The 16,564-nt window shown below is 50.4% G+C and overlaps 1 protein-coding gene across 1 annotated transcript in view; it reads right to left on the reverse strand.

Moving 5' to 3' along the window:
• Positions 1 to 16,564, reverse strand: part of LOC137656685 (5'-AMP-activated protein kinase subunit beta-1-like) — a 68,631-nt gene that overhangs the window by 33,422 nt on the left and 18,645 nt on the right. The window contains exon 3 of the mRNA XM_068390879.1: positions 1,970 to 2,142. Within this exon, the coding sequence (XP_068246980.1) occupies positions 1,970 to 2,142 (173 nt within the window). The remainder of the gene's footprint in view (positions 1 to 1,969; positions 2,143 to 16,564) is intronic.

The following is a 16,564-nucleotide window of genomic DNA, read 5'->3' on the forward strand; positions in this document are numbered from 1 at the left end:
CAGGAGAGCGCTGGCGAGGAGGGCGAACATCAGGAGATCGCCGACGAGCAGGTGAGCGTCGACGAGCAGGAGATCGCCGACGAGCAGGAGAGCGCTGAAGATCAGGAGAGCGCTGGCGAGCAGGAGAGCGCCTGTGCGCTAGCACTGCTCGAGGAAGGGAAGGATCCCTTAGCCCCGAAGGAACCGTTGCCCGTCGGGTGACGAGTTCTCCAGAAGGCGAAGATCTGGCAGGAGATGGTGAACGGTCTGCAGAGAGGTTCAAGGAAGGCGGAGCTGTAGGTTGAGGCTGACGAGGAGAGTCCCCCCCGGAGGATGAAGACCCAAAAAGGCGCCTCTTAGTCCCCCTGTAAGGGGAAGGGAGGCCCTTGTGGCGTAGCGGACGGTGAGCCTTACGGCGGAGGCGGCCTCGGGGAAGATCGTCGGGACCATCGGTCCTCCGAAGGGGAGTCTCCGTCAAAGCACTTCCCTCAGAAGGAAACTGAGCAGCAGCAGAGACCGAAGGACTCACTTCCCCCTTCGAAGGATGTACGGAAGGGGGAGGAGAGCCTTTAGCACCATCATTCGCAACAGCACCTGCGGCGGATTGCCCAGCCACGTCGGAGGCCTCTGTCACCACGACGTCGACAATAGACAGAGGGTCTACCTCTGCTACCGCCGGCGACTGCTTAACAGCGGCCCCCAACGAGACAAAGTCAATAAAAGCGACCCTGGAGGGCAAGCCCTTAAGCCCCAGGGACGACCAAATCTGTAAAAGATCATCATTGGTTAAGGCATTATCAATAACCTCCCCCGCAGGAGGAGGGGGAACCGCCTCGCTATGGGAGGCGACGCCCTCTACCCCCACCGAAGGTCGGGAAACAGAACAAGGGTCTGCGCTCCCACTCGGCCGACTCTCCTTAGGAGGAGGACGAGGGGGAGCTTCGGAGGAGGTTTAGGCGGCGGAAGAAGAGTCCCGAGAATCTTCCTCCTTCAAGGCTAACCCCGGAGGAGAACGGTCTCTCTTGGACTTCTTCTTACGCCGACGGCCAAACCTCTCCCACTGGGAGGCAGACCACTCCCTGCACTTACGGCACATGTTCTCCTGGTCACACCGTCGGCTCCGACATTGAGGGCAGAGGGTGTGCGGATCCGTAGTTACGTCCGACATGAAAGTCCCACAAGGATGACCGGCAACTCCAGGGCATGTACGCATTGTAAAGAAAAAAAAAAAAAAAAAAAATAATGAAGGTCAACTTCCAACCAACACACACGCTGAAAAGAAAAAGCAGAAAATTAAAGGCTGTCACGAGGACGATGAGCAGACACGTCTGATCACCGCCGAGTCAAAAGTGAAGTGAAGCAAGTCACCAGTGTGTGGAGGGGGGAGGGGTAGCAAGCTACCCTTCCCCACCCCCGCTAACTAGCGCGGGGGTAATTAACCCTCGTTAAAACTATTGGCTCGTCATTTCAGCTGCGCTAAAAGGTAAACCCTCTGTAAACAGCGTGGTTTGTATTTCGGTTACGGAACAACTGAGATTTATGACTTCAGCTGGATTAGAGTTTTCATCTCCGAATGTTTGTAAGTTGAGGACCATCTTATATGATACAAAAGTTTCTCATCTGTGCTCTCATTTATGACACAATACTACTTTCATACATGCAACTACATAATAAATTAACGAAAAGAAAATTACAAAGCTCTTCCTCCTATAAGTCTACATTAGCGGCCATCATGAATTTAAACCATCTGCATCTTCATCCTAAATGAAGAAAAAATCATAAACCCACACTTTGCTGGCAGGAGACTAATAATGAACTACCAAAACACAGCTAATGAAGCAAAATGTAAAAAAAATATGCTCCACATCAGTTTCAGTATTTGTCACTTATTTCAGCAAAATTGATCTGCACCGACCTCTGCAGTCAAATGATAAACTTCACTTATAATATAAAAACTAAATGGTATGAAATACATAAAGAGCTTTACTACCTTTTAACCATTGGAATTTGCTGCCACTCGTTGAATGTACCCGCAATGGCGACTTTCTGACCACCTCCAGCCCACTTAATTACAAACGGGAGCATTTTCTTATTTCCTTGCGTTATGACAGGGCGAGGCCTAGCTGGCAAAGGGTCTTCATTTTCTTTTCCATCTCCGCCAGGCTGAAAAATAGATAAAAAGACAAGATGTACAAACTTGCATATCACTTCATGGCGTGCTATATCTCCTAGATTTTGACGGTCATAGATTTTATAGGAAGTTATACAGGGTACTGCTTTTATGTGCCACCCATAATTACATTATTTTTCTTACATAATATGACAAATTCGAAGATAATTTGTATTTTTCCTAACCATACAAACCTTAGCTATTTACAAAGGGTTATTACTTTTAGCGTAGCTGAAATGGCGAGCCATTAGAATTTAACGAGGGTGTATTACCCCCGCGCTAGTTAGCGGGGGGGTAGGGGAGTGGTAGCTAGCTACCCCTCCTCCCCCTCACACACAGGTGAATACTCACTTTCACTTAGAGGTAGGACTTGTCTTGGGGGACAGGGCTGGCGGGCAAATATGTGTAAATAGCTAAGGTTTGTATGGTTAGGAAAAATACAAATTATCTTCGAATTTGTCATTTGTTCCGTAACCGAAATACAAACCACGCTATTTACAAAGGGTGACTTATCCCTTAGGAAGGGTGGAAAGTCCCCAGCCATACTGGCTTTGGCTTTACCCGGGGACTCAGAATCCGAGTGAGTCGCACTCGAGAAAAGGAGTCCCTGCACCTCACAAGTTCCTTGCACCGCAAGGAACCATGTGGCCTACGTAAGCTTGTGTGTGAAGGAAGAAGTGTGACACGTCTTAGGCAGTTGACCTGGAGTTCCAGAAGGAACTCTGGGTTAGGACGTTCCCAATACCACCTCGTCAGGGTATGGGGGACGCGACAGTATTGACTCAATACTCGGAACACAAGGAAGCATGGTTTACCTGCAGAGGTTCGAGGTCAGCTATGCAGAGACCAGGATGCTGCTTCCCCGTAGAGGGGATGATGAAGAAAGAAGTAAGGGCCAGACATACTTCTTTCGTTCATGCAGACTAAAACCTGATAACAATGCCCTCAACCTTCTGCTACCTGTCCAAAAAGGAGCCTGAGGTTAGACCAGCTGTTGTGTAGCCACCACAGAGCGATAGAAAACGTATCGAGACTCCTGTGGGTCACGCCCTGCAGGAAGCGGGCTGCGAAGGTCATCAGACGCTTCCAGACTCCAGCTTGTAGCACCTGCGTCACAGAGTAGTATTACTCGAAGGCGAGGGACGTTGCGATGTATCCAACATCGTGCTGTAGGGCGACGTGACGGGGGAGGGTCTGAAGACAGGTCGAGATGAATGTCCTTGAGTCCGGGCTGAAGAGGTATACTGGTGACTCTCCCCCCATGTCCTCCTTGTGTTCCCAAATCGGCTGCAACTGAGGCCAAACTGCAGCTGTTCCCAGCGCTAACCTCTCGATTCCTGTACTGGCAAGAAAGAGAAGGTCTTGGGACATCAGACACAGAATGGAGACTCAAAATCTTGAATGAATCGGACCGAAGGGTCGGGACCCTCAGATTCTGAGTCTAGCCAACAACTCAGGAGCGAGCCTGAATGTTGCCTTCCCCTCTTCCTTAGAAAGGGGGGGAGTAGTAAGAGACCAAGAAGATTGCTTACACACTGGCCGTGGCCAGAGTGAGCAGAAGACCCAAGGCGGAATACAATCCGAGGCCTGTCGTAAAAGGGTCTTGAGAAGATCTCTTAAAGGACTAAAAGTCCGAGCCATGCTCCAAGTTGGAGGTCTTCCTCCGACTAGGGCAGGGACGATCGTAGCTTCGCATGAGCGAGGATAGATCCAGCGGGCAGGAAAAAGTTATTCCTTTAAGCCTGAAGGTCAGGGAAAGGCTGAGCGACAGGCTTCATTGCCAAGAGCGGAAAGGAGTTTCCTCCCGCCGAAAGGCAATAAGACCGTTATTGCTGGAGAAGAGGCCTCACGGGAAGAGGTATATCTCCCACGGCACCAACCACCTTAGACTCCTCACTTTGCCTGGGAGACCCCTGTGGATGACTATCGCAGATGACGCGACCTCCGTACCGCGACTGTAGCGGGTTGTCTCTTCTAGAGGAGGAAGCGTAGTGTCTCCAGGCATGAAGCCGAAGCGACGCCCCGGTTCGGGAGAGATGTCGCAGTGTGGTTGCTTGAGTAGTCTGCGCCGTGGGAGAAGCTCTCCCGGGAGTTCCGTCAGGGGAAGCAGAGGGTCCAGAAACCGTTCTGCGCATAGTCCCAGTGGAGCTCTCCCATTGAAAGGTTGACAGACAACCTGGTTTTGTTGAGACCCATTGTCCGCAGACAAAAAGGAGGGAAGACGCAGGCGTCGAAGTTGTCCCACCATCACCGGAATGCATCTTGCCAGTGTCTCGGGGTCTGAGACTGGGGGGAAAACTAGCGGAAGCTTGAGGTTCCAAGCTGTCGCGATCAGGTCCCCCAGACCAGCACTTGCTGGTTACCCAAGGTCAAAGACCCCTAGGTACACTCTCTCTATGAGGCTCTGCTCGAATAGTCTGAGAGAAACATTCCCCTGCCTGGAATGAGAGAGCCGATGGTGGAAATGAGAGAATCTCAATCATCCCGGTATCTCTACTGCAAGATGTGAAGGTGTGAAAATGCGTCCCCTGCTGGTTAGCATGAAGTCGACACGCAACGGGGCGACTTGGCAGGAGCGGTAGGATCTGAAGAGGGGCCAGACTAAGGCCCTTAAGCCTGCCTGAATGATGGAGAGGTATCCTTCAGGTCTTGACCATAGGCCTGGACCGGAACATGCCCCCCCCCCCCCCCCCCTTTCCTTTGACGAGTCCGAGAACCGCATCAAGAATGTGGGGAAAGGACGAGAATATCCACTACCATCAAGAGGCTCCATAGGTCAACACCTATTGCAGGTTTAATAGTTCCGCTGTTCCCATAGGGCCAGGGAGTCCGGTTAAACATTGCCTGAAGCCACCGGAACTTGGATCGCCCCACATGGAACTTATCCTGAGGCGACCGTTTGGACTATAAACGGGTCAATGAGGAAAGAAGAACTAGGAAACGTTCCAAGGTAGGGCTGAAAACTCTGCTTGACTGAGAACAGGTACTGCGACTCTCCTCAGTCTTGCCACAGTCAACCGAAAGGAAGGCTCGGAGGATGTGGTAACAGAATCTGGCGTCCCCAGGTGGTCACCCATCCAAGTACCGACGTTGCTTAACCTCGCTGGACGGACGAGAAGCGGGGTTTCCAACGTGGTAAGGCGGTTGACTCAATATCATGGCCAGATACTCCAGATGTTGAGGCAGAGGAAGAGAAGGCTCCAAGCAAAATACCATGAGCCCACACTCATGGTCAGCATTTGGAAGCTTTTCCCGGCGCTGAAGAAGGTCGAAACCCGAGCCTACCGGAGTTGACCAGCCCTCCAAACAGCAGAGGAGGCGGAAGTCTGCATCTGAGCGGCCAAGAGGAAGGCAGGGAGAGTTCTCTGGGGAAACAAACCTGCTATGCCACGGCGGGATAGCCACACTGCATCATAAGCAGGAATACTTGCAGTTTAGGCTGAATTCGACGAGCACCCTGGAAGATGGATGGAATGGAAACTGAAAGTACCCGTCCTTCCGATCCAGGGTTAAAGGAGTCCTGTCGCCTCGTTACCAGTCTGATCGATTCTGCTGGTCTACGCTGGCCGAAGTTTGTTCGACAAACTTGATCAGGGCTGAGAGGTCGACTATGGACATCCCCTCTCCTTCCTTACAAGAAAGGATCGACTGAGGGGGCCGGGGGTGAAGCCGTCGATGATCCTAAGGAAGACCTTCGCCTAAGGTATGGATCATTCTGCCCAACCGGGCAACTCTGCTGATGCTATGGCATAGAGGTTCAGAGACACTGAATTCGCTGACAGAGACGGCAGGCGCGATATCCTTGGCTACTCACAGAGATTGTGCGGGAATGGGCATCGGGAAGCTGTCATTCGGATGAGTAACCTTAAGCATCCTCCCAGCGAAAAAACCTGCAATCCTAGAGTTCGTGAACTCCTTTTAGGACTATGCCCCCCCGGGGGAGTCTCCCGTACCATCTGTTCCTGACAGGAGGAAACTGCAATTGGACACCTTGTCCCAGTTGTCGTAGCCGATAACTTAGGCCGACGTGGTTGAAAGAAAAGGGAGCTGGAGCCCTGCAGAGTCTGGAAGAAAGCGCCTTGGAGGAGTGAAACCGGAAGTCGATTTACTCCGCACAGCAGATGTTTAAGTCTCTGTCCTTGGGCAAAGACAAAACTCTTCTCAAGGATGGAAGGGTGTCTGAGGTCGTTGACCTCCACAGATGAGACACCCGAAGGAAGCCTTCAGTCAGTGCGTCCAGATGGTACAACATCGAGCTTGTCCGCAAGTAGATACTTAACGACGAAAGGCCAAGGTGCCTGAGCTCGAGAGGAGGAAAGTACCCTTGATCTTCCTGTAGCTTCCTTGAACCAAACCTCGGGCCGTAACCGAGGAGGGAAAGAACCTGGTAAGCTCCCAGAGGAAGAGGTAAGCAGTCACCCCTTGTCCGATGGAGAAATCTTCAACGGAAAGCCCCCCCCGCCAAAAATCCTTCCAGGGCGGGAGAAGGAGAGAGTACTCGTGTAGGAGAGGGGACCCTCGAGACCGACCTCTTGGGAACCAACTTCGCCCTGGGGGAAGTCACCACGAAGTCCACTCCTCTCTTTCTCTTCAGCGTAGGAGAGACAGCCGCTGGTTTGTTACCCTGGCCGGTGAGTGCTGGTTTCATAACCCTCATTAACGCCCGTGCCAGCGGATCAAACCATGTCTGCTGCTCCAAGGACACAGAGTCCGAAATCCTCGCTAAGGTGAAAGGGATCGGGCGATCCTTTGGAGAGGACACGATGGTTCCTGCCTGAAAAGAAGGTGGGAAGAATGCTGTACTGACCTGTCTTCGTCCTGCACTACCAACCTGTGCTTGGATGGAGGTGATCCCGAGTGCCGCCTGGGAGCACGCGTCCCTGCTGCTACCACCGGCTGTGGAATTCGCCGCGAACTATGGTCGCGCGAGGGCGAACGGTCGCGCAAAGGCGAATGGTCGCGCGGGCGCACAGGCGAGCGGTCGCGCGGGCGCGCAGGCGAGCGGTCGCGAGGGCGCGCAGGCGAGCGATCGCGCGGGCGCGCAGGCGAGCGATCGCGCGGGCGCGCAGGCGAGCGATCGCGCGGGCGCGCAGGCGAGCGATCGCGCGGGCGCGCAGGCGAGCGATCGCGCAGGCTAGCAGGCGAGCGATCGCGCGGGCGCGCAGGCAAGCGATCGCGCGGGCGCGCAGGCGAGCGATCGTGCGGGCGCGCAGGCGAATGGGCGTGACGGCGAGGGATCGTGCTGCCGCGTAGGTGAACAAGATCGCTGGCGGTAAGCGATGGCGAGCAGCATGTGTAGGTGAATGATCGCGTGATAGGGTGCGATGGTGATCAGCATCCGCAAGAGGGCGAGCGTTCAGGGTTGTGCGATGAGGAGCAGCATGCGTAAGCGGGCAATCGTTCAGGGTTGTGCGATGGCGAGCAGCATGTGCAGGTGAATGATCGCGTGAAAGGGTGCGATGGTGATCAGCATCCGCAAGAGGGCGATCGTTCAGGGTTGTGCGATGAGGAGCAGCATGCGTAAGCGGGCAATCGTTCAGGGTTGTGCGATGGCGAGCAGCATGCGCAGGTGAATGATCGCGTGAAAGGGTGCGATGGTGATCAGCATCCGCAAGAGGGCGATCGTTCAGGGTTGTGCGATGAGGAGCAGCATGCGTAAGCGGGCAATCGTTCAGGGTTGTGCGATGGCGAGCAGCATGCGCAGGTGAATGATCGCGTGAAAGGGTGCGATGGTGATCAGCATCTGCAGGAGGGCGATCGTTCAGGGTGGTGCGATGAGGAGCAGCATGCGTAAGCGGGCAATCGTTCAGGGTTGTGCGATGGCGAGCAGCATGCGCAGGTAAATGAGGGTCGCGCGATGGCGATCAGCATCCGCAGTTGAGGGTCGCGCGATGGCGATCAGCATCCGCAGTTGAGGGTCGCGCGATGGCGATCAGCATCCGCAGTTGAGGGTCGCGCGATGGCGATCAGCATCCGCAGTTGAGGGTCGCGCGATGGCGATCAGCATCCGCAGTTGAGGGTCGCGCGATGGCGATCAGCATCCGCAGTTGAGGGTCGCGCGATGGCGATCAGCATCTGCAGTTGAGGGTCGCGCGATGGCGATCAGCATCCGCAGTTGAGCTAGTAGCTGGCGAACCATGTTCCTTCAGAAGTGTTGGAGAACGTTGGCGTGCCAGCTGTAACACACGTGGGCGATTCAGAGATCGCTGGCGAGCTGATGATCGCTGACGAGCTGACGATCGCTGGCGAGCTGATGATCGCTGACGAGCTGATGATCGCTGACGAGCAGAAGGCTACGCGTGGAAGCCTGCGCAAAGAAGAAGAGTCCTTGACCCTGACCTGAACCGAAGTTCTAGATCGCGAGGGCGAACGTGGGCGCACAGGGCACGTAACAGGAACCGCAGGGAAGATCATCTTGAAAGCGCTGACGAACAGGAGAGCGCTGACGAACAGAAGGGCGCGCAGGGAAACCCTGACACGCAAGGGAAGAACCCCCGTGGGGGCAACCCTTTGCCCCGAAGGGATCGTTGTCCGCCGGGAGACTGATGTCCGTCGGAATACCGCTGTCCGTCGGGAAGACCGTTGCCCGTCGGAAGACGAGATTAGACTGCTGTCCATCTGCACCAAGACGGAAGATCGAGAAAAAGAAGTTGTAGGCTGCAAACGGAGATTCAAAAAGGCGCCTCAAGCACCCTTATAGGGAGATGAGAGGCCCTTACGACGAGGCGGACGGAGGGCCTTACGGCGAGGGAGGCCAACAGCAACAGCAACAGAAGAAACCTCCGAAGAGGAGTCTCTATGAGTGTACTCTCTCGCGAACGAAAGAGAAACACTTCGTGGAAGAGACTGGTCAGCCAGTGACCTAAAAGGGGCAATCCTCCGAAGAGGAGCTCCTGCAGTTGCCCAGCCCCTTGAGCGAAACTGCAGGTGCGACCGCTCAGCACCAAGAGCATAGTCGCACGAAAAAAAGGCAAGAGAAGAACCCCCCAAAAGAGGAAAAGCTCAAGCCTGGACAGGAAAAAACTTCCCTCGGAAGGAAAGTTATCCGCCCAAGGAGGCAAGCCTCCTGACTGTTCTAAAATGAACTGGAGAGCTGTCCGTCGACACGGGAGTACTACCAGTAGAAGGAGACACGCCCCTGACGACAATACAAGGGGGGAGGCAGCAACAGCCGAATCCCCAGGACTCAACCAGACAGCTCACACCGTTGCTATATTACAGAAACGAACTAGATCGGTAACTGTAAAAAAATAAAAAAAAATATTAGTACACATTCATTCCCCCGGGAAGGCTCCGAAGAGGAATCCCGAGGAAAAGGAACAAGAATTACACAACAGGCACGTGCCCTCACAACCACTTACACTCGCGGAAGGAGAGCTGTAACCAAAACAGAATTATAACAATTATAATTATGTAACTATGTAATTATGTAATTTAAAAATGAATGAACACTAAAGAAAAAACGAAAACCCCGAAAGGAATCGTTCTACAAGCTGAAAAATTAACAACTACAATTAGATTCATAAACTAATTGAGACAAAATGTACGGCGTAGCAACCCCACCCACACGGGAAGGAAGCTACAAGGGCGTAGTAAAACATAGTAAAAGGGTGAACGACCTCAAGAGAGAGAGAGAGAGAAAGACCGAAGTCAAACTCGATCGCAACCCATAAAATTAGGCCGTGGTGGCCTAACTGCCGAGGCCTCCACGTAGATATCGTACACTACACACACACATCTGAAAAGGAAACTTACTTATTTCTATACTCAAATATATATACAAACATGAAAACATGTTTACATATATATTGAGTAAAAGAAAAGTAAGCGATTAAGTAAAGACAAAACAGACAATGGCTGCCAAGCGAGGACCAAGACAGAGACGTCTGTCACAGTCCGAGCCAAAAGTGAAAGTGAGTATTCACCTGTGTGTGAGGGGGAGGAGGGGTAGCTAGCTACCACTCCCCTACCCCCCCGCTAACTAGCGCGGGGGTAATACACCCTCGTTAAATTCTAATGGCTCGCCATTTCAGCTACGCTAAAAGTAATAACCCTTTGTAAATAGCGTGGTTTGTATTTCGGTTACGGAACAATTCTATATTCAAAGTATAATTGTAAGTAGATCAAGGACAGTGGCTTCTAAACATCCATATCTCAGCATTGATAATGTTTCTTTAACTCTGTGTGACTCTCTTAAAATTTTAGGTGTGATTCTCAACAGCAAATTTACCTTTGAGAAACGCATTAGGTCTGTCTTTTCTTCAATTACACAAAAAATTGGCTTATTGAGAGTCTTAAGATTTTTGGTGATCAATGTATTCTGGAGAAGTGTTTTAATTCTTTCATACTACCTTGTTTCAAGAATTGTTCTCCTGTCTGGTCTTCAGCTGCTGATTCTCATCTTAATTTGTTACACAAAAGCTTGCGGTCTATTAAATTTCTTATTCCTGATCTAGATATTATTCTTTGGCACCATCGTTCAATTAGTTCATTATGCATGTTGCATAAGATTTTTCATAATTCTGACCATCTTTTACATTCAGATCCTCCTGGAAAGTTTCATCCTGTTCGTAATGCTAGGCATGCAGTTAATTCTAATAGTCACGCCTTCTCCATCAAGAGGTTCAATACTACACAGTATTCTATATGTTTTATTCAAGCTGTGACCAAGTTGTGGAATGATCTTCCTAATCGGTTAGTTGAAATGATAGAACTCGTATGTTTTTATGTTGAACAGGCTAATACAAGTCTTTTTATAGTTTATATATAAAATATATGTTTTGATGTTATTACTGTTTTTAAAATATTTTATTAATTGTTAATTATTTCTCATATTGTTTATTCATTTCCTAATTTCCTTTCCTCACTGGGTTATTTTTCCCTGTTGGAGCCCTTGGGCTTATGGCACTTTGAATTTCCATTGAGGGTTGTAGCTTAGCTAATAATAATAATAATAATAATAATAATAATAATAATAATAATAATAATAATAATACAGTAATAATAATAATAATAATAATAATAATAATAATAATGCAGCTCATTATAGGCATGAAAAATATACAGTAAATTGCATGATCTTTAGCAGTTATTTTAACACTATTTACTTGCTCTCAATATAATATCTTGATAATTTTCTTCAGATATTTTTTTAAATTTTCACAAATTTAAACTTGCCAGGTAAGTTGATGATCTTTAAGTTTTGCTCTACAAAGTAAAAGTTTAAAATTCTAAATGATAACACTTTAACAACAACAACAACAACAGCACTAATATTAATAATAATAATCATCATCATGATAACATTCAAGTAAAATCCCCAATCATAATCCAGTACTGTACTGCAACATTCAAAGTAAATGTGGTCTCCAATGCATTGATAAGTATAAAAAGAGCAATAATACACAATTGGATAGGAGACCCCCCTTGAAAACTAAAATAAATTTGTCTAAGGAACTTCTCTGATGTTTCAAGAACAGTAACATTTAAACAGATATTTCATATATAAAGTATAAAAAGAGTCTCTCTCTCTCTCTCTCTCTCTCTCTCTCTCTCTCTCTCTCTCTCTCTCTCTCTCATTAAATCTGCTACACAAGATATTGTACACTATATGTAATCATTTTTTGGCTGTAGGGTACCTTGAATGTTCAAGTGTACATATGTCACACTACTGTTTTTCTTATTGATCAGATTTAACCTCATCAGAAAAACCAGTCAGTGAAGCTTCTAATACACTAACATCAAATATTGCTATAAGTCCCCAAAATTAAAGGCTCATTTTACTTGCAGGTATCTATTTGTGTTATGCAAATAATTTCTTCTCTTGCTATCTAAGTTTTCTTATATAGTGTTTTCAATGATTGACACAATAATTTAGAAAAGTAACAATAATTTTGCTTCAGTCCTTGCTGGACCAGAAGAATATCGTCAAGGCTTCTCTTGTGGGGGCCTTGGTACCTTAGCTAAGGTCTTAGGAACTATTTCTGCATCCTCCGTTTGAGCAAAGCTCAGGCCAGCTCTTTCAGAGCAAGTAATGTTTGTCATTCAGTACAATATAATTTTTGTCACTTAATACATACTGTACAACATATCAGGCACTATGTCTGTATGGGCATCAAACATAAGACCATGCTAGTACTGTATAGACATTTCAACATGACAAATTCGGAGATAATTTGTATTTTTCCTAACCATACAAACCTTAGCTATTTACATAGGGTTTACTTTTGGCGTAGCTGAAAATGACGAGCCATTAGATTTTTAACGAGGGTTAACTACCCCCGCGCTAGTTAGCAAGGGGGTAGGGGAAGGAGTAGTTTGCTACCCCTCCCCCCCACACACCGGTGAAATGTCTCACTTCACTTAGAGGTAGGACTTGTCTTGGGGGACAGGGCTGGCGGGCAAATATGTGTAAATAGCTAAGGTTTGTATGGTTAGGAAAAATACAAATTATCTCCGAATTTGTCATTTGTTCCGTAACCAAAATACAAACCACGCTATTTACATAGGGTGACTTACCCCTTAGGAAGGGTGGAAAGTCCCCAGCCTTACTGGCTTTGGCTTTACCCGGGGACTCAGAATCCGAGTGAGTAGCACTCAAGAAAAAGTGTCTCTGCACCTCACAAGTTCCTTGCTCCGCAAGGAACGTGTGGCCTACATAAGTTTGTGTGTGGAGGAATAGAGTGTGACTCGTCCTAGGAAGTTGACCTGAAGTCCTTTAGATGGAATTCTAGGCTAGGACGTTCCCAATACCACCTCGTTAGGGTATGGGGGAAGCAACAGTATTAATTTAATACTAGGAACACAAGGGAGCATGGTTTACCTGCAGAGGTTGATGTCAGCTATGCAGAGACCAGGATGCTGCTTTCCCCAAGAGAGGGGAGGATGAAGAAAGAAGTAAGGACCAGGCATACTCTTTCATTCACGCAGACTAAAACCGGGTAACAATGCCCTCAACCTTCTGCTACCTGTCCAATAAGGAGCCTGAGGATAGACCAGCTGTTGTGCAGCCACCAGGGGGCCGATAGAAAAGGTATCGAGGCTCCTGTGGGTCACGTCCTGCAGGTAGTGGGCTGTGAAGGTCGTTTGACGCTTCCAGACCCCAGCTTGTAGCACCTGCGTCACAGAGAAGTTTCTCTTAAAGGCCAGGGACGTAGCGATGCCCCTGACGTCGTGTGCCCTAGGGCGACGTGACGGAGGAGGGTCAGGATTCAAGGCGTGATGGATAACCCTTCGAATCCAAGCCGAGATGGTGTTCTTGGTGACCCTCCTCTTAGTCCTTCCCGTGCTTACGAAGAACGCCTGCACGCGGGGACGAACTGCAGCTGTCCTCTTCAAGTAACGCCTCAGACTCCTCACTGGGCATAATAGCAGATGGTCTGGGTCACTTGTTGCAGAACGGAGACTTGTGACCCTGAAGGAGTCGAACCGTGGGTCCGGCACTCCAGGGTTCTGAGTCTTGGCAACAAACTCAGGGACGAACCTGAACGTTACCTCCTCCCATCCCCCTGAATGGGCGATGTCGTATGAGAGACCATGAAGTTCACTAACTCGTTTGGCAGAGGCCAACGCGAGTAGGGAAGCCGTCTTCCAAGTCAGGTGGCGATCAGAGGCCTTGCGTAATGGTTCGATGGGAGGTCTCTTCAGAGCCCTGAGAACCCGAACCACGTTCCATGGAGGAGGTCTCACTTCCGACTGAGGGCAGGTAAGCTCATAGATACGTATGAGTAAAGAGAGTTCTAGCGAGGAAGAAATGTCCACTCCTTTCAGCCTAAAGGCCAGGCTTAAGGCTGAGAGATAGCCTTTCACCGCCGAGACCGAAAGGCACATTTCTTGCCGCAAATACACGAGGAACTCCGCTATTGCTGGAATAGTGGCATCGAGTGGAGAGATACCCCTTCCACGACACCAACCACAGAAGACTCTCCACTTCGCCTGGTAGACTCCCGCAGAGGACTTTCGCAGGTGACGAGACATTCTTTCCGCAACCTGCTGCGAAAAGCCTCTCTCCGTGAGGAGACGCTGGATAGTCTCCAGGCGTGAAGCCGAAGCGAGGCTACGGCTTTGTGGAAGATGTCGCAATGTGGCTGTCTGAGTAGCTCGTGTTGTGGGGGAAGTTCTCTCGGAAGTTCCGTTAGGAGTTGCAGAAGGTCCGGGAACCATTCCGCGTGATGCCATAGCGGAGCTATTAAGGTTATAGACAGGTTGACCGATAGTCTGGTCCTGTTGAGCACCCTTCTCATCAAACAAAACGGTGGGAGGGCGTACATGTCGATGTTGTCCCACCGCTGTTGGAAAGCATCTTGCCAGAGAGCCTTGGGGTCCGGGACTGGGGAGCAGTACAGAGGCAGCTTGAAATTCAAGGCCGTCGCGAACAGGTCCACTGTCGGGAATCCCACAAAGTCAGGACTTTGTTGGCTATCTGAGGATCCAAAGACCACTCGGTACTCACTATCTGCGAAGCTCTGCTCAGACTGTCGGCGAGCACATTCCTCTTGCCAGGAATGAAGCGAGCTGATAGTGTTATCGAGTGGACTTCGGACCACCTCAGGATCTCTACTGCAAGATGGGATAGCTGTTGTGAAAAGGTACCTCCCTGCTTGTTGATATAAGCCACTTCTGTGGTGTTCTTGCTCAGCACCACCACGGAGTGGCCCGCCAGGGTCCGTTGGAACTGCTGAAGAGCCAGATACATGGCCTTCATCTCTAGCAGGTTGATGTGTAGGTACTTTTCTGATTCTGACCAAAGGCCTGAGACCCTCTGGTTCAGAATGTGGGCCCCCCACCCTTCTTTTGACGCGTCCGAGAACAGTGTCAATTTCGGGGGAAGGACGAGAAGATCCAATCCCTTTTGTAGGTTTTCGTCGATCAGCCACCACCGCAGGTCCGCCTGTTCCGTGGGTCCTATAGGGACCAGAAAGTCCGGGGAATCGGATCCTTGACTCCACCGGGACTTGAGCCGCCATTGCAGGGATCTCATCTTGAGACGGCCGTTCGGGACCAGACGGGCCAGGGAGGCTAGGTGACCTAAAAGACGTAACCATGATTGGGCTGGAAGCTCTTCCCACCTGAGGAAGGGCTCTGCCACCCTCCTCAGCCTTGCTATCCTGTCGTCTGATGGAAAGGCTTTGTGGAGATTGGTGTCTAATAACATGCCTAGATAAACCAGTCGCTGGGACGGCTACAGAGAGGACTTCTCGAGATTTACCATGATCCCCAGATCTTGGCAAAGACCCAGAAGCCTGTCTCGGTGTCGAAGAAGGGTCGACTCCGAGTCTGCCAGGATCAGCCAGTCGTCCAGATATCGGAGGAGACGGATGCCGTTCCTGTGTGCCCATGACGAAATCAGGGTGAACACTCTGGTGAAAACCTGAGGTGCTGTGGAGAGACCGAAGCACAGTACCTTGAACTGGTAGGTCTTGCTGTCTAGGCTGAATCTCAAGTACTTCCTGGAAGACGGATGGATTGGGATCTGGAAGTACGCGTCCTTCAGATCCAGTGAGCACATGAAGTCTTGTGGTCTCACTGCAAGTCTAACCGTGTCCGCTGTCTCCATGTTGAACGAAGTTTGTTTGACAAACTTGTTCAGAGCCGAGAGATCGATGACGGGTCTCCAGCCTCCAGACGCCTTCTTTACAAGAAAGTGTCAACTGAAGAAGCCTGGGGAGCCGTCGACGACCTCTTGGAGAGCATCCTTCTTGAGCATGGTCTCGACTTCTGCCCAAAGGGCTAGCCTCTTTGCCGATCCCATGGCATAGGAGCTCAACGACACTGGATTCGCTGTCATGGGAGGTTGAGATGTTGTGAATGGGACGCGATAACCTTGGCCGATCACAGAGACCGTCCAAGAATCGGCCCCATGTTGCTGCCACCTGTGCACGCAACTTTGTAGGCATCCCCCAACAGGTGGACATGCAGGGGGACTGCCACTCCTAGTGTTTACGGCTACGGCCGCTCCCTCTAGGAGTCTTGCCTCCCCTGGAGGACTTACCACCCCTCTTTTCCTTGACAGGAAAGGGCTGTGGCTTAGACACCTTCGTCTTAGCTGCCGGAGCCTGCTTCGGTGTCCTGCGAGGCTGCTGTTGATGCTGTTGTGGAGCTGAGGCTTGTAGGGCCGAGATGTGAGGGCCCTTTGGAAGAGCGAATCCTAGTTCGACTTCCTCCACCTCTCAGCTGTGCGTTCCACATACTTGGGCTCAAACAAGCTTCCTCCAAGGATGGAGGAGTGTCTGAGCCTGCAGACATCCACGGCGGGGACATTCAGATTGAACTTCTCGGTCACCGCATCACGTCGCTTTAGGATCGAGTTGGCCCAGAGGTTGGTTACCTGGTGGGCCAGGAACTCATTGGAGCCAGTGCCCGAGAGGAGGAAGGTCTCCAGGGCCTTCCTATTGCTCTCCTTAGACAAGTCCTCGG

The sequence above is a fragment of the Palaemon carinicauda genome, chromosome 17, assembly GCF_036898095.1.
Source record: "Palaemon carinicauda isolate YSFRI2023 chromosome 17, ASM3689809v2, whole genome shotgun sequence".
NCBI classification, from domain to species: domain Eukaryota; kingdom Metazoa; phylum Arthropoda; class Malacostraca; order Decapoda; family Palaemonidae; genus Palaemon; species Palaemon carinicauda.